Source organism: Rhinatrema bivittatum, chromosome 9 (genome assembly GCF_901001135.1).
Source record: "Rhinatrema bivittatum chromosome 9, aRhiBiv1.1, whole genome shotgun sequence".
NCBI classification, from domain to species: domain Eukaryota; kingdom Metazoa; phylum Chordata; class Amphibia; order Gymnophiona; family Rhinatrematidae; genus Rhinatrema; species Rhinatrema bivittatum.
The window spans coordinates 97187984-97206886 of NC_042623.1; the positions used below are offsets into that span (position 1 = coordinate 97187984).

General features: G+C 41.7%; 1 protein-coding gene across 2 annotated transcripts in view; it reads right to left on the minus strand.

The window, feature by feature from the left end:
• The window catches only part of LOC115099285, a 187648-nt gene that overhangs the window by 40399 nt on the left and 128346 nt on the right, over nt 1-18903 (minus strand). The window contains exons 9-10 of one of the 2 annotated variants that reach the window (XM_029616839.1): nt 16238-16393; nt 5070-5208 (exon numbers count right to left, since the gene is read on the minus strand). In XM_029616839.1, coding sequence (XP_029472699.1) covers nt 5070-5208; nt 16238-16393 — 295 coding nt within the window. The remainder of the gene's footprint in view (nt 1-5069; nt 5209-16237; nt 16394-18903) is intronic. The other variant, XM_029616840.1, reaches the window with a different exon arrangement.

Genomic DNA, 18903 nt, shown 5'->3' on the forward strand with positions numbered 1-18903 from the left:
TCAAGACACATTTTTTTTTTTAATGAATGGATCCTCATTGTTTCTACCCCTATTTTATAAAAGTACGCACATATATTTTGGACCTGATTTTCAAAAGCATTTATGTATACAAAATGTGGTTTTATGCATGTAAATGGGCTTTTAGAAAATTGCCCCAGAAGCTTTGCATGTAAAAATATGCACAGAAGTAATTTTCCGCGTATACTAGAGAGAGGTAGGTATTCCTGGGGAAAAACTTGGGGCTGGGATACAGGTTTTATGCATACTTTCAATTTTCAGAATATGCATAAACACATTTACGCCTGCTCCCAAGGAGGCAAAACTGTGTGCATGTATGCCATGCTGGATTCCACGTACATCTGGAGGGAGGGAGAGGGGGAGAGAGAGAGAGAGAGAGAGAGAGAGAGAGAGAGAGAGAGAGAGAGAGAGAGAGAGAGAGAGAGAGAGAGAGAGAGAGAGAGAGAGAGCACCTTGCTATAGTGCCTATGCCCTACACAGGTATTTGTATCCCTATCGGAGGGCCACCTAGTAACTCGAGGTGGGGATTAGGTATGAGCGTAGGGGGTTGGGGGCCACTTTCACATTCAACATGAGACATACGGAAAGAGCAGTGGTCTCTAGTGAAGATTTGCTGGCCGTCGGAGTGAGGACACTCACTCCAAGAAGAGATTTGGGCAACGTTCTCTCAACCTAGCTTGTTGTTGCCCAGGTAGAGTGTCCATCAAGCTAGGTTGAGAGAACGTTGCCCAAATCTCTTCTTGGAGTGAGTGTCCTCACTCCAACGGCCAGCAAATCTTCACTAGAGACCACTGTTCTTTCCGTATGTCTCATGTTGAATGTGAAAGTGGCCCCCAACCCCCTACGCTCATACCTAATCCCCACCTCGAGTTACTAGGTGGCCCTCCGATAGGGATACAAATACCTGTCTAGGGCATAGGCACTATAGCAAGGCTCACTCTCTCTCGCTCTCTCTCTGTGTGAGACATATAACATGTTGCTTGCAGCATCTAAGAGTGGAAATAGGCTGTTTGGGACAGTTTCGTGTACTGTGAAGATTCATTGGTTGTTTTATCGCGGTGCACGATGTTTTCGCCATTTGCGGAAATGGATTCTCAAATCGCGAAAACATCGCGTGACGCGATGTTTTCCCACTGCACGAAAAATGCCTTATTTGCATGGGACACGCCCCCTCATGCGTTACCACTGCGATATTGGAAAATGAGGCCCATAGGTTGTTATAAAATGACCCTCCCCAAGCACTGGTTAATTGTACCATGTGCACATAATAGCCCTCAGTTTATGCACGGAGGCAGATATTTTATAAAACTGGCTACCGTATACACAGATGCGCATTGACTGATGTGTGTGCTTATGAAAATACTAATTTGTGCTCTTATGTCCAAGCACCAGTTCATTCACACCCTCAACCCAAAAACTGCAGTCAAAAGTGAAGTCAGATTTAATTTCTGTGACTTAATTAGCAGTGTATAAAAACACATGTGCATAGATGATGATATACCCGCGTATTCCATTTATAAAATACATAAATGTATACAGTCTTTTAAACCCCACCACCAGAATGCCCTCAAACCACCCTCTTTGTACACACATGCTTTTCCATGTGGCAGTGGCAGTGCACATATACTCCCACCTTCCTGAAAATGTCCTTGCCATACACAGGGACTGCTTGCACGTGTACTATATATAGGGCCAGATTTTAAAAATGTTACGCACGTAAATCCAGATGATTTACACGCATAACCGGTCTTGGCTGCCGGGCCTATTTTAAAAAGGCCCGGCGAAACACGCGTAAAGCCCCGGGACGCGTGTAAGTCCCAGGGCTTTACAAAAGGGGCGGGGCAGGGCCAGAGGCCTCCAACAGAGTGGTCATTGCCGCTCTGTTGGAGGATCGCGTGCCGGCAGGCTGCTGGCGTGCGCAAAGTGCACCTGCCCAGAGGCAGGCGCAAAAGGTAAGACAAGAGTCGGGGGGGGGGGGGGGGTTAGAGTAGGGCTGGGGAGAAAGGTTAGGGGAAGGGTTGGGAAGGTTAGGTTAGGGGGAAGGGAACGGAGGAAGGCAACGCAGCTCGGTGCGCACAAGATGCACAATTGTGCACCCCCTTGCGCGCGACGACCCCGGATTTTATAACATGTAGGCCGCACGCGCTTCTTTTAAAATCTACCCCATAATGTTACATGAATGAGCCCCATGCAAGTCTTTGAAAATTACTCCCTTAAAGTCTGAGTGAAAGTTTGAGAAAAGTAAAAATAGTAATCAATTTTGTACCTTCCTGGGAAAATAAAGTTGTATTATAGTGTTCAGCTAGATGGACTGGTCCATTCAAAATTAGAATGCTCTCCTCCTTCTAAGATCCAAGTACACGCAAAAGAACATGGATAAATGCAGACTTCAGTGAATTGAAATCTGACTTTATGGTAGGGGAGGTATGACAGGAGCCAAAAGAGGCCCTTGAGGCAGGCACTGAGGCATTGGTTGCTGGCTACTGTGGTTGACAGAACCCATCCTGCTAGCCACTGAGAAGAGATGAACAGTTTTCTGAGACTGGGAAAAACCATCTTGTCAATCCTGGAGACAGAGAAAGAGAAAAAAAAAGAGAGGAACCTCTTGTGGTAGCCTGGAAAGTTGAGTCTGGCAGCTGGTAAGATGCAGAGGGAAGGAGAAGGAAGGGGCGTACAGATGAGAGAAAGGTATGAAAAAGAAGGATAGAATGGAGAGAGAAAATGGTATGGAAAGTGGTCCAACCTCTTTCATCCGCAGCTCATCAACCTCCAACAAACAAAGGGCCTGATTTTAAAGCATTTACATGCTTAAAACTGGGTTTTACATATGTAAATGCACTTTACTCGTGCATTTTGAAAATAACTACATTATATGCCATTGAATTGTCAATAGGTTTTACCCATGTTGAGTGCACTTAACACAGATAAATGGTTTTTGAAAATTGCTACAATAGCATGTATAGAGACAATGGAGTCTCCACTAGATGGCCCTAGTCCCCAGTCCTTGGGTAGACATTTGCAAAGGGGCATACCATTCAATACAGCACCTCCCCTCGAGGTTGTCTGGAATAGGGTGTCCCTTAGGCACCAGGGGGGGAGGGGGCGCTAGGTGAGTTAAGGCAGATGTAGTTTGATATCAGAAGTGAAAGATCTGGATCGTGTGCGCTTTCTGAGTTAGGCCCCCACTCTGACATAGATAAAGAGAGGCATTGCCTTGTCAGTTCCTTTAATAGTTCTGTAAGAGAGATGGCTAGCTGGAGAAGTTTTTATTAGGGAAGTGCATTTGTTTGCGACGAAATAGGAAATATAGATGATATTTCCTATTTTGTCGCGGTTTGGGGGGTCCCTGAAATGATAGGAAAACCCACAATCCCCCACCCTCCCGACCCCCCCAAAACTTGCCTATAGTCCCTGGTGGTTCAGTGGGGGTCCCGGGGGTGATCTCCGCCTCTCAGGCCATCGGTTGCCACTAATCAAAATGGCGCCAATGGCCCTTTGCCCTTACCATGTTACAGGGGTTATCGGTGCCATTGGCCGGCCCCTGTCACATGGTAGGAGCAATGGATGACCCACACCACTTTTAAGATGGCGCTGGCCATCCATTGCTCCTACCATGTGACAGAGGTCGGCCAATGGCAACGATAGCCCTTGTCACATGGTAAGGGCAAAGAACCACCAGTGCCATTTTGTTTACTGGCAGCCAAAGGCCCGAGAGCAAATGATCACTCCTGGGACCCCCGCTGGACCACCAGGGACTTTAGGCAAGTTTTTGGGGGGTAGGGAGGGTGGGGGATTGTAATTAATTACATCTGAAGGGTTGGGGGGTTCAGATCGAGACAGCCAAACGAAATGTCCCACAGCAGGCCGATAAGGAAGGCCAAACCAAAAGGTTTGGCCAAATCACATCTCTAGTTTTTACAGTTTCTCTGGTTTCCGCAGTTTGGTCCTGTTCCATTCCTGGCAGGCTGTATCCCCGGAGGGACTGTATAACTTTTCAACTAGCATAAGAGGAGGTTGCAGCACCCTGCTGTGAAATGGGATCCGAAATTGATTTTTTGCAAGTATTGGATTCTTCCACCTTTTGAGAATGGGAGAGTTTTTTCTGTCCCCTTCTTTTCTCTGAACTGGACATGTTTAGTAACTGTTTCCAGTATAGGCCTTTCCTCCAGGGAGGCCAACACAAAAAAGAATCCACTCCTTGAGGATATAAGAGAGAGGAATGAGAGGCATGAAGATAGCCCTAGTTACAAATTCTTTTGTGTGGCCTTGGAAACAGTTACTATCCAGAACACAGGGTTACACATGTTACATTTACATGTGTAACTCCTTTGAAAATTCACCTGTAAGTTTTCAGTCTTGTTTTTTTCCTAACAATAGCAGCAGTATCTCAGCACAGAAAACTGCACTCTTGCACTATCTCTTCCTCTTGTCACAGTGGTCATTTCCTGAGAGTCTCTGTTATCAATGCAGGAAACTGCATTCATGTGGCCCAACTTCCTCCTGGCGCACCATCCCAGTTTCTCACTCTGGCATCCTTAAATTTGACCCAAAGTGGTTATAGTCATAAATAATGGATATTATTACTTGAATTAGATAGAAAATATGGTAAGAAAATAATTCCACATAGGAATTAATAAATAAGAAGTATAAGAACATTTTAGCTATAAAAATATCCCATTTAGAGTACATAAAGTACCTGATTTTAAAAAGCATTTACATGCTTAAAATTTGGTTTTACCCTTGCAAATGTACTTTACCCATGTAAGTGCATCTTTTAAACTTGCTAAGTTATTATTTACATTTACACATGTAACACCTTTTAAAACTACCTCATAAATGAGAAAGCTCTATTAAAACAATTATTAAATTAATTACCAGAGACTTCTCAGCAGAAGTTTTCATATAAGTCAGTTATTGACTTCTCACAGGGTGTAAGCTAAACGTGTCTTGGAAGTTAAGCAACCCAGGAGATAGTTCTATGAGTTTGCATTTCCCAGTCCACTAAGATATTCACCTATTTTTTCAAGTTCATAAATAAAGTATTTGTTTACCTTCCTGATAAAGACGTTTTAGAGGCGGCTGCTGTTCTCGTTACTGAGCTCCCGTGCACGAGTTTGCAGGCTGTGCTTTTATCAGGCCGTGCAGAGGCCTTCCTTGTCATTCTGAGAATTCTGTCTGAAATTCCATTGTCTAGGGAGCAGATAATCATTTGCTGAGATTAGTGTATCATGCAGCTGAAATTTCTCATTTTGGAAGCAAACTTGCTTATTTTCTTCATTCTGTAAATGCCACTGTCCAAATACAGTAGGTCCTGTCTGGGCAAAGCAAACTAATTAGGTGTTTTCTGATCACACATGATATAAACCACAAATCTATTATTTTCATGATTAAAATTTAAGGATTTATATTTTGTATCATTGGGTGCAAAGAAAATGAATATATATGCAGTATATATATTTTTATTTATTTATTTTTTTTACAATAATTTTCATGAGTGCTTTCAGGGGATTTCCTTATTAATTCATTAAGTCACTATTTTCATGCTTCAACCAAAACAGGAGCTATACCATAAAATCAAATGCCTTCTTAATTTCTAATTCAGAGCATCAGTTCCGAGAAAGTACAGCATCAGGTGTTTGGCAGTGAGTTGGACTGTGAGGCAGGAGGCTGAAATAAATCTTCCTCCACACATCGATATTTATTGCAACGCCACACTTAATGTGAATTAAAGTCCAACCACATGTAGTAATCAATAGTGCAAAGAAATGGGGCTTAAATACGCAAGGCTTCTGGAACCTACAGGCTTCATAAAACATGTCAGGGGTAATGGACACTTTTTAGTTTTAATACTCCATCTTCAGCAGGCCTATATAAGATGACTCAAATGGATCAGAAATTCCACTTGCCTGATGGCTGGTATCCATTAGAAGCAAAATCAGGCATGGGGGATGGGAGCAATGGGAAAGGAAAAGAGGAGGGAGGACAGAAAAGAGCTTATTCAATCCTGGACTGAATGAAAAAAAAAGACTGCAACTGTGACATTATCACATGCAAATTAATTATGGGTGTTTAAGGCTCTTGGAAACTCTAAAACTTTCCCCTTTATATTCATCCACTACACCTGAAATGATATATTATTTTGTCAAGTGAAACATTGGAAAAATCCTGAAGATAACTAAAAAGGTGATTACAGATATCACTTCTTATGCTTTATAGTTTGGGAGATCTTCCCTTTAAAATAATGTATTATATAATGAAGCAACTCATTAAGGTAATGGATACTAAAGGATATTAGGGTTAACACCGAATTATGACGCCTATCAATGTACATTAATGTGGGCATTTTCTAATGCCACTGTCCAAGTTACATTAATTTCATGCACTATATTATTTCAATGCAGTAATGTAATGCACATGCAAATAAATTCAATTGCTAAAAAAAAGTTGCTAATCAGTTCTCTGGGTATTAGCACTGGATAGTACAGCAGGCATTAATATTGAAGCGTTAACATGACAGCAGGAAAAGACCATATGGCCTATCTAATCTGCCCATCCTCACAACTGCTCAGCTCTACAAACCTCTACCACTCCCTCAGAGATCCCCTGTGCTTGTCCCATGCTTTCTTGAGTCTCAGATACTGCCTTGTCTTCACCACCTTGACATGGAGACTGGTCTAAAGTATCCACCATGTTTACTGCAGGAAACTTAACTTCGCTGGCATGTGTCAGGAATGAACAAGCTGTCTGCCATACCCCAGCCAAACCTGAGGCTTGATACCATTCACATTCATGTAGCTAGCTTAAGACAGCACCACCAGGGGAAATCATGAGAAGCAAAAATCACTAGGACCGCCTTAATGTACTGGGCACTATTTGATATGAATCTGCCTTGATTCTACAGAAAAGGCTCAAATACTTTTCTGTTCAGTGTCTGTAAACTGCAAGCAAGCATGGGCACAATGCAGTGGTAGTAAATACAAAAAAACCCCAAAACCCAATGACAACTTGACAAGACAACACAGAGACGCACAGAAACCCACAAAACAAATCTATATTCTATGGCTTAGACCCAGTTCTTTATTGTTTTGCAAAAAAAAACCCCAATTACCATATCTGTCAGATGGCCCCTCTTTTTTAGGATAATTTTCAAAGCCACTTATTCAGGAACTTACCCTCCCTCAATGCGTGATTTTAGCTGCATTTAGAGGAGGCAGACCTAGGGGGTGCTTACGTTGGGGAAGAAAATAATGCATGTAGAATGTATTTTCAAGTCTCTAGTATGCATTATTTTCCAAAGAAAATCTGCCTGCACCAAGAGCAGGAGCAAATGTGCACGGTCAGGTTTCACGTGTACTTTCTCTTTGGAAACCAATGTAAAGTCTGTGGGTCAAATGTACTCACGGACTTTGTCCCAAATCAGAAAGCCTGAAAATTGCTCCCAGGAAAGGTGATATGAAAGGCCATTCCCACAGATAAAGCTGTGTGGAGATATCCTTCCATAAAATCGCCCACCTGATATGCTGGTAAAAGTGTGTGCATAAGACTTGTATGCCTGCTCATTTACTGCTGTTCAGGGGGTGGAGGGTCTTTCATTTGCATGCATGCATTTGGATTTTAAAAAGTATGCACATAAATTGTCATGGCAAAACTATCCACATCAAATAACAAGTATAATGTTTGTTGGGCTCAAACAGTAACCAACAAGAGCCCTGACCTTGCTGGTCTGAGTAACTGATAAGTATGGGAGCTTGCTGGGCAGACTGCATGGGCCTTTAGGTCCTTTTCTGCCGTCACTTCTGTGTTTCTGTGTCATTGTGCTGGGATAGATTTGGTGGGATAGTTTTCAAAGCGGACTTATGCTTGTAAGTCTGCTATGAAAATGGGTGTAACTTATGTAACAGCCTGCAAATTTATGTGGACTATTTCAAAATTATTCCATGTAAGGCTACTGTTTGAGGGTATCAGACAAGTAGTGAATCCCAACAGACAAATCAAACATTTGTAATCATTCCAATAAAAATTGCTAGCAAATTGGGCCGGATTTTAAGAATTATGTGCGGGCGTAGATTTGTGCGCGCAACCTGGCGCGCACAAATCTACGTCCGATTTTATAACATGCGTGCGCAGCCACCTTCCCCTCCCTTCCCCTACCTAACCCACCCCCCAGGCCTATCTAAACCTCCCCCCTTACCTTTAACTTCTAAGTTGCGCCTGCCTCTTGGCAGGCTTAGGTTATGTGTGCTGGCCGGCGTCCGGCCCACGATTCCGGGCACAGCGGCAAATGGCTACTGTGCCTGGAGGCTCCGGCCCCGCCCCCGCCCTGCCCCACTCTGCCCACGCCCCCCCCCCCCCCCTTTTTCAAGCCCTGGGACATATGAGCGTCCCGGGGCTTGCGCGTGTCGCTGGCCTATGCAACATAGGCTCTGCACGCGCAGGAGTGTTTCAAAAGGGTTATGCGTGTATATTACGTCCGTAAGCCTTTTAAGATCTGCCCCATTATGCGCAGTGAGAGGAAAGAGAGAAATGTAACCTCATCTCTTAAAAATGAATCAAATACTACCCTTGATGAAATTCACATAGGACGAAAGACTGTTGAAAACTGCTCCTGCAGCCACTAAGAGCAGGTCATGGAGAGCCTCAAGAATGGCTCTGATAAAAGCCAGAGCTGGAACCAGGACAGTAACTGACACTGCCATTGTTCAAGGCTCTCCCAGCTGTTCTAATACAAGATAATATCACTGCTGCAGATGGGTCAGTTCAAGAGTATTAGGTGCTCAAGGCGAAAATTTGGTCATATAACCCCCTCATTCCTCCCATCCCAACTTACCTTCTGGTGGCAGCTCCAGCACAGTTCTCCCTCCTGCCAGTGGCAGTGACTCCAGCACAGCACTCCCTTCTTTGATGGCATTAGCACTGGCATAGCACCTGTCTTGATCTCTACTCTCACCCCTGCCCAGCATCCCCTTCTCGTTGCCTGAACAGCACCTCTTCTTCTCTCCTCTTTTGCTCCCTCTCAGCATTCTCCTCTCTCGCCTCCACTCCTTTCTCAGCATACCTGCATCACCTCAATCTCTTTTTCCTTTTTCTGCAGTGCCAGCACCCTCTCTCTCTGAGAGTAGCAGCACCCTCTCTCTCTATCTTCCCAACTGCATAGTACCTTCTCTCTCTCTCTATTCACTCTCCCCACCTTCTCAGAAACGTGCACGCACATTCTCTTTCCACCCCAACCACTCAGTACTCTCTCTTGCCAGTGCACGTTTGCCACCCAGTACACTCTCGCCACCCCACTACCCACTCACTCACCCAGCACCTTGTCTCTCTTTCTTTCTACTTCCCACCCACACAATATCCCTCTCTCTCTCCCATATGCACTCTCTCTCTCTCCTCCCTTCCCACTTACCCAGTATTCATTTCCTTCTCTCCCCTAAGCCTCCTCCTGCATTCTTTGCTTGCTGGCAGGCTGGGCTTTTCCATAAGCCCCATTCTTGAGTGTCTTTCTGTTTTTTTGGCCACTCTTGGATGGACTCTTCAAGCAGGTCCTGCTCCTAAGCCTATTCCTCGGGCACATCCCACCAGTGGTTAAAGGAACAGAAGAGACCTGGGGCCACTAACAAGATGGCTCCACCATTGGCCATAGGCCTGTTCTTCCACCCGCAACCCTGGACCTCACACTGGTGGGATTTTGCCGCTCCAAAATTATGGTGCTCTAAGCAACTGCCTAATTTGTCTAATGGAAACAGTGGCCCTGACTGCAGATGCAGTCACTGCTCTCACTGTGATAGACGAAGTTTCTGGGACTTCTGGGACTTCTGTCATAACCCCTCTCCTGTGGAGTATCAATGGATATTTTGCCCTATCTGATTCACTGTCTTTAATTCTATTAAGGATGGATAACTTGAAAATTCTATGAAAATTTGTAATCACTGAGCTAACATCAATCCTATTAATGAATTATTTAATAAATTATTAAAAGCACCTAATGTATCCCATGCACTAAATTTTTCGAAGACTGAAATCTAGCCAATATTTTACAAGCAATTTATTACAAATGCAATACAGGTTAAGTATGATTTTTTTTTTCATTTTTTACAACTGCACAGCAAACCTGCATAAACATTGATAAAACATTTCAGGACCATTTAAAAATATTTGCATGACTGCTGTATGTGCACACTAGGCTTTATTTACCTAAAAGAATGAATGAGACAATTAAACTGAAGAAACAGAGTCCACCATACACAAGAAGGCATGCCACACAGAGATGTAAAAGCTCAGTAGAAAGTTAATTTCATGGCACATGATGGGGCCTATGTGCTAACTTATGCACTGTGAGATGTACGATGAGTTTTGCAAACTACTTGTCATTTGTTAATCTTTTGCTTGAAAAACCATTTTCATTGTGTCAGTAAATGTGGACTGTAGTAAGAATGTCTAATGTGTGTGTTGGTGTTTTTCCTTTTCCAAAGAGAAGTTATAGAATAGTTGCAGGCCCTCTGGGGAAATATTTAGGGTGTCTTCTCTTGTTTGCGACCTTCATCTTTCAGACACAACACTTGCTGGTAGCTAAGCCCTTGAAATAGTGTGAATTTAAAAATGATAGGGATGTGCAATCGTTTTTTGACGATTAGGAAATTCGTACGATATTTCCTAAATCGTCATAGATCGGGAAAACAATAAAACGATTGCATTTTCCCCGAATTTTCATAAAAAAATCATTTTTCGGCTTAGTGCGCGCTAACTCCCGTTAGCACTAACAAAAAAACGTTAGTTACCGTTAGTTACCGTTAGTTTTTGTTAGCGCGCACTAAGCCGAAAAACGATTTTTCATGAAAAAAAACATGCTGATCTGCGGGAATACGAGATTTTCTCGTGGCCACACGAATCCAAAAGTGGAAACGATCGAGCACCCGATGCACATCTCTAAAAAATGACCACCTGGTCTAAGGTAAGGTTAAAGTTTAGGCCAAGGGTAGGCAGTTCCAATCCTTGAGTGCCCACAAGCAGGCCAGGTTTTCAGGATATCCAAACTCTCTGCATGAGATGCATTTACATGCACTGCCTCCACTATATGCAAATGCATCTCATGCATATTCATTGTGGATATAAAACACTATTTAGCATGTGCTCACTAAGCCTATTCCTGTTTTAGGGCTTAGTGAGCACATGCTAAATAGCACAAAAGGAGAGCATACCATGCTATTTCCTTGTGCCTACTAAAGCCTAATTCGTATCCAACTTTCCTTCATAAGCAAGTACTTATGTGCTAATAATTTCTGGGGGACGGTTTAGTATGCATGCTAGGATCTTGGTTCTTAGTCTGTTATTCCAAGTGCATGCAAAGCAGCCTTACCAATTACACAAAGCTTTAGCACATAGACCTCAATCTGGCAATAAAACATCTTTAATATGACTGGTCTCAATCAACTAGCCTTAGAGTCTTGGAGGCAGCATAGATGATTATTATATATAGCACTAAGACAGCAGCACAAATGTTCTCACAAATTATAACCCTAAAATTAAAGAAAGAGAACACTACCAAAAATTCTCCTATATTATCAGCATAAGCACAAGTGTTATAAAAGATGAATATATGGATGAGAAAAGCCATAGCTTTACAAGAGAATTGCCAACAGACATTCAAAGAGAGTTTAATCATTACTGGCAAAATATCCATTGATCAAAAATCATTAAAACATTTTGAAAAACTGTTTGTATCAAAAATATTGGCCAGCCAAACAGTAGCAAATCTGGTGCCTTAAATTGATCAATAATACAAAAACGTGTGGTCCTCAGATGATACCTGAAAATGTTCATGTTATATGCCATATGCATTAACATAGTTGGCAAGAAAGATGCAAGGCCATGGTAAGGCTGAAGGCCTCTGCAGCACACGCATACAGGATTTATGTTGCAGTGGAAGGTTTTATGAGGAATGTAAACAACAGAACTCTTCCTGACTTATGCACTGCAGGTAAACAAAGGGATAATTCACAATGAAGGTAAATCACAAATGGCATGAGGCTTACTTTCACAGTCCAGGTATCGGTCCACGTCTTTGAACGGTAGATTTATTTTTCAACAACAGCTCACACACTATTAGAGACAAGACTTCCAAATTTCACAGTACTTCATAGCAGCAGGAACTCATGGCTCTCGCGCAGGATCCCACACCTTTCTTTGGCCTCTATGTGTCTAAATGCTGGGAACACTTGGGAGGTGTCCCAGCACTTCTTTTGAGTACCCTGAGGACTAATCCAGATCATCGGGGGTGGGGCCATATAGTAGGCTATCTTTAGATTAGAGTTGGCTTTTTTTGAGCTATCCCATGCTTCAGTGCACAACACACCAGCACCAAAGCCTGGTTCAAGGACAGGAAATACACTTTTCTCCTCGACAGCCATAAACCTCAGACAGTAGGTAAAACCTTCAGTATCTTATCTGAATGCAGTCACGTGACTTACAAATGAAAATAACAGATTCACCTGAGCTCTAACATAAAATATATTTCTGCAATAAAGGTCTATTCATGCAGCTCAATTCTTCAAAATTTAAAAATATAAATGAGAAAAATTAATCTCCTTCAGCTCACCAAAAATAAGTATGGTAAAATACCCCTTGTATTCATACCTGAGCATCCTGTGTTACCATCTCTCTCTCTCTCTCTCTCTCTCTCTCTCTCAAGTGCTAAAAGGAATCCGGAGAAAGGACAAAGCGAAAATCCTTAATACCACCCAACCTGTCAATCATAAATCTCATGCCCAATCAAAAATAACTAGTTAAAACTAAAAAGAGTCCTGTAAATATGTTACAAATATTAAAATATATTATAAAAAAATAACTCCCACTCATTGGCATGAGGGAGCTCCATCACAGCTTATTAGTCACCCCAAACTGGGACGGAGAGGACTCCCTTCCACCCCTAGTCTGAAGGACCTACACCTTGGGATGGGAAGAGACGTAAAAGTTAGCCAGGGTCCCTGCTCTAAAGAACTTAAAATTATTTTATGTCCCCCTCCGTACTTGACTTGTACCTTAAGGAGGGGTTACACATCTTTCTAACCATCTATGTTAATACATAAGGCATGTAATATGAATGTTTTAGGTACCATCTAAGGTCCACACTTTTTTATATTATTGATAAGTTTAATGCACAAGATTTAATACTGTTTGACTCACCATTATTACTGTCAAAAATGTTTATTGAAAAACTTTTAAATGATTTGTGATCAACTGTTGTTTTTGCAAATAATGATTAAACTATCTTTGAATGCCTGTTGGGAGTTCACTTGCAAAGCTATGAATTGGCTTTTTCAATCATGTAATAAAATATATTAGTCTTTTATAACACTTTTGCTTATGCTAATAATACAGGAAAATTCTATATGGTGTTCTCGTTCTATAATATTAATGTGTATATTTATATATACACATACACACACACATTTTGCAGAATGCTACCTCAGGGGAATCAGATTGGCCAATTTCACCTTTACCAGTGGAGACAATAAGAGTGGCCATGTAATAAACTAAAAAAAAAAGCCAAATTAGAGATGAGCTGCTGACTGGGGGCAAGATGGTGTCCTGAGCAGAGGCATGTAAGGAGCTGTGCTGACCATCATCAAGAATTTTCCCACTATGCCACCGAAACACAAGGGAAAAGTGAGGGTTTTTCCCTCAATCTCGACCCAACTTACAGAGCAAGCCTTGATTACCAGCTTTATGTCGGCTGGAGGTGCAGAACTCGGGCAGGAATCTCCTGCTGCAGAAATATCTGAAGGAGAGACGTCAACGCTTGGGGCAGAGGTTTCGCTCAGCCCTCCCGATATGAGACCGCCGTCGGAGAGAGTTGAGCTGCTCACGAGCACACTGCAGCTGTCACAGACCAATGAGGTGACTGGGCAGATGCTGCAGGAGGGTGAGTCATCGGAGTTGGAGCAGCGAGGAACGCGGTCAAGATCTACAGGGGAGAACCCTGAACCCCAAAGAATATAACCAGCTACAAGTTCACTGGAAGCAGAAACCACGACGCAAGGTGAGCAGCTCTTACCTCCGATTAAACCGACGATAGTAACATTGGAGAGTTTGTGGGAGCTAAAGGCTGGCCTCTCAATAGCTGTAAAAGCTTGTAACACCAAAATTGACAATTTAACTTTCTCAGTTAATAACAAATTTCAAGATCAAGAAAAAGCTCTTGCATTGGTGAAGGTGTCTGTAACCAAGGATGAGTCGGACATACAGCAGATTAAAAATTTCAATATTGCCACGGTTAAAGATAGAACGGCATTATCACGACGACTAGAGCTACTAGAAAGTTGGAACAGATGGTTAAACCTGAGACTGATCAACTTTCCAAGGATAATGGGAGAATTACCAGAAATAACCTTCAAAAGATATTTGAAGGAAGTTCTTCAAATTCCGGACATTGAGTTACCTAATATAAATAAAGTTTATTTTATTTTTAGGGCCACAGAGGAAAGGCGTAATATAATGGAACCCATAGTCTTACCTTAAATGCAAAATTTAACTTCATTCCCTGAATCCTCAGGGATTGAAATTATAGACCGTCCTACTCTGTTGGTCTCTCTAATAACTGAGCAAGACATCAGCAAGCTGATGTCTCGCTATTTTCAGCATCTAAATACTCAATTTCATGGAGCAACAGTTAGAATGTTCCCAGATATATCCAAAATAACTCAAGAGAGACACAAAGGGTTTCTTTCATTGAGAAGTGAAACAATTTCTGCAGGGGCACTCTTTTTGTTAAGATACCCCTGTAAATGTTTAGTAAAGAAAGATGGGGATTTATATATTTTCTTTGCTCCAGAGCAATTGAGAGCATTTCTGGATTCTTGTATTTCCTAATAATTGTATCTCACAGACTCCAATGAATTAGATAATCTGCACCTTTATCAGGACTATACCTTTACTTAAATGTATTTCTTAAATCTCCTCTTTTTTTTAGGCCCCCAGTTCACTATAATATGTGATTAAAGTATTAAGCCTGTCATGTACTTTTGTTTCTTTAAGTCTGATTTTTGTAAAATTGTGATATCAGGCTTATACGTGTTTCCTAATGATATAAAAGATACTTGTATGTATTTGAAAACTTGATATATAAAAAAAAATTAGAGATGAGCTGAGTTTTGTAGAGGATTGCAATCCAAAATGGTAATGGTAACCTGGGAATTTTCAAACACATTTCATCCATAAAAAGCTGAATTTTCATGAAAAGGTAGGGCAAAAAAATGCAAAATACCTGTAAGTTGATTTGCTTGTACAGATTTGAACTAGTTTATCTTTGCAGGGGAATTTAATTTTCTGCTAGGGAAAAATTTCACAGGAAAAAAATAATTGTGCAAGCACAACTGTCTGTAGAATGCTTCAGAATATTTTTGTAAGTTTTAGTTTCAATCCCAAGATCAGCATTACAGCTCCTTCTTTTTTCTTTTCTATATGCTTTTCTCATAGCCCTTGCCACTCTACCTACCTTTTTTTTCCCTTTGATATTTAAATTTCCAAAGGAAATTCCTTAAGAGTTGCAGCCAGAATGCCCAGCCTTTGCTGAACCAAGCATTAGATGAGCGAATTTAAGATGTACTCCCATTTCAGAAAGAGTTTTTTTGTATTTTGTTTAAGATAATTGAATTATGAATCTATATGGAAGATGTGCAAATGGACAGTAGCCAGGGTTGAAACCTTAATGTTTGGTGCTACTGCTCCCAAGTTTCACGTTTGAGTTATCTCAAGCCTTTTTCTATTTGTTATCCTATGTCCAATAAATGTGCACCTGGTTCTCTGTGTAATTACAGCTAGGTGGACATTTGTTCGAAAACACTTCATTTATTACATTTTATTGCTTTTGGGGAAGAGTGCCACAAAAGCACAAGATTCTCCTGTTCCTGCAGACTCTCTCACGCTCTCTCAGGCATGCCAATAAACTAATGTTCCCTAAGCAACTCTCTGACTGAATTAGTGAAAACGCAACCCAGAATAGTAACATGGCTATCAGAGAGAATCATCAGGCAGTTCCAATGAGCTCTACTGTACCAAGAGCTGCGCTTTCTGTCATTAACAGCTGTAAGGTGCATTCACTATAGATAAATTTAACACACTTTACATCTTTCAGGTTGTGTTGAGCTGCTGCTTTGAAGTGAAATCCCCTTGACATTATGGCGCAGATGGTGCCATGCCTAAGCTAGTAAAGATTCATATACATTGCCTTTTATTTTTGCAGCATATTCTTTCAGAACCTTTCCATAAAGTAATCTTCGTTCTGTCCCAGCGCCATCAGGGTAAGTGGTCAGCGTGCCGCAGTGAAAGGGCTCCATTTTCCGCCTTCGATGAGGTGCTGCCTCCCCACAATTTCTGGGCATTGCTGATCGAGAAATAAAATAGGCATATTTCTTAAAGGGAAATAAACCCTCAAGACTGAGAATTCACATACCAACAGGAAACCAAGAAACGTGCACAGGGGGCTCTCTTTTACGAGACTAGACTGTGTCCGCTTTTTATGCTTGGTATGATTTAAGAAGCCCCTGACGTAGATGATACATGCCCAAACACTGGCAGTGTTGGGTTAACAGAGTTGGCAAGAAGTGACAGCCAGCTCATTCTTCCCCTCCATGACATCTGATTCAGGACATCCAAGCCAAACATTTGTAAAGCTAAGCCAAGCTAAGTATCTATAAGTTTTTCTAATTTAATCACTTGTACTTGAAATTGCATTTTAGATGCACTGAAAAATATATTTAAAAAGGACAGTCTTTGGTTTCGTCCACTAGACTTACACTGATATATGATTATACTAAATGCTCTAAAACAGCTATACGACTCATTGTCCCATGTTTTGCCAGCAATTGTTGCCGTTCATTAACTAGATTTGCACTATACATGATACTACCTCATATCTGGGTGTAATTATTATCAAGATCAACTTTTGTTTTTACTAAATAGTGTTTGTACCCTCATTTGTGTACTATTGATGATCCTTGACTGAGCTGATGATAGGAGAATAGCTCTCAAAAGCTCCTCATGGATGTATTGAGTTAGACCAGTAAAAAGGTATCACCCACAGCTTGTTTCTTGAACCTTATTTCTATGTTTTTCTATGTTTTCAAGAGGACTGCCATAGCAACCACATTACTTTGCTCTCTTGTGTACGAGAAACACTTAGCGAAATTATTTAAACACACAAAACACACACATGTTCAACAAATTGATCTGACCTAAGCATAATAAATCATTTTAGAAGTTTAGAGAGGCTTCATAGGAAGCATGAGCCTGTTTCTACTGTGGTTGTCACAGTCTTGCATAATACCCACTCGCTTATCTTAATCATAAACCATTAAAATCAACATTTTATTAAACACAAAACATTTTAAAGAAAGCCCCCAAAAATACTTATCTGTAAATATGTACACAAACAAGCAGAAAAAAATCCCAGGCATGCCTACATAGATTGTATTTCAAGTAGGCATGGCCTGCCTCAGGGGAAACAATTTGAGACAGACTGCTGTGTCTGAATCTGATCTAAACCATTCTCTAAGGTGTAAAATCAGAGGTGTGGGAAAACAAAGATAAAGTGTTGTGACTGGATCAATAAACCTCCATGTGATTGACTGCGCCCAATCATTTCTGAAGCATATACAGACTCCACTGGATTATATTTACTAGCTCTAGAAAGAAGAATCCGTAATCCTCTGAAAGAATTAGTGGATCTTTTAATGTGTGAATACCTTTATTCTTGCAAAGTCAGAGAAATGTGTCAAAGGTTATCTGCAAAAATGACTGATCCTCAGTTAGTGTGTAGTAATTTTTGACACCTTTGTCATTTATAAAAGATAGATCCATGGATATTTTAACATATTTCTTAAAAAAAAATAAAAAGATTTAATAAAGGAAATCAAATGGAGAAATTACTTACCTGATAATTTTGTTTTCCTTAGTGTAGACAGATGGATTCAGGACCAATGGGTATAGTGTGCTCCTGATAGCAGTTGGAGACAGAGTCAGATTTCAATCTGATGTCAGCACCAGTATATATACCCGTGCAGGAAGCTCTGCTCTTCAGTATTCTCCTCGCAAAGCAATTGTGGATATATGTATGTCTGGATAAATTGATTAACTTGGTTAACTTTGTTTAACTTGAATAACTTGAGAAACGTGATCAACTTGAACTGGTTGACGTGGACTATAGCTGGAGACCGCCAGTGCCCTCAACCGAGAAACGCCGACACCCAGTAACTATGGGTGTCCTAGCTGAAGGACAGCGTAGCTTACCCATGTTTGTCTTGCTCTCGGGAACTGACCCCCAAGGTTTTCGTGTATAGCAGCAGCCGTGGGTGGGATACTGAATCCATCTGTCTACACTAAGGAAAAAGAAATTATCAGGTAAGTAATTTCTCCATTTCCTAGCGTGTAGCAGATGGATTCAGGACCAATGGGATGTACAAAAGCTACTCCCGAACCAGGTGGGAGGCTGCCCGTGGCCCACTTAGTTCTGCCCTTGCGAATGATGTGTCCTCCCAAGCTTGAACATCCAGGCGGTAGAACCTGGCGAAGGTGTGAATGGAAGTCCATGTCGCTGCCCGACAGATCTCGGTGGGTGACAGCATCTTGGTTTCCACACAGGACACTGCCTGGGCTCTAGTGGAATGGGCCTTGACTTGTAGCGGTGGAGGCTTGCCTGCCTCTACGTAGGCAGCCTTGATTACTTCTTTGATCCAGCGGGCTATGGTTGCCCGCGAGGTCGCTTCTCCTTGTTTCTTCCCACTGTGAAGGATGAATAGGTGGTCCGTCTTTCGTACGGATTCTGACCTTTCCAGGTATCAGACTAGGAGTCTGCCGACATTAAGGTGGCGAAGACAGTGAAATTCTTCTGAGCCC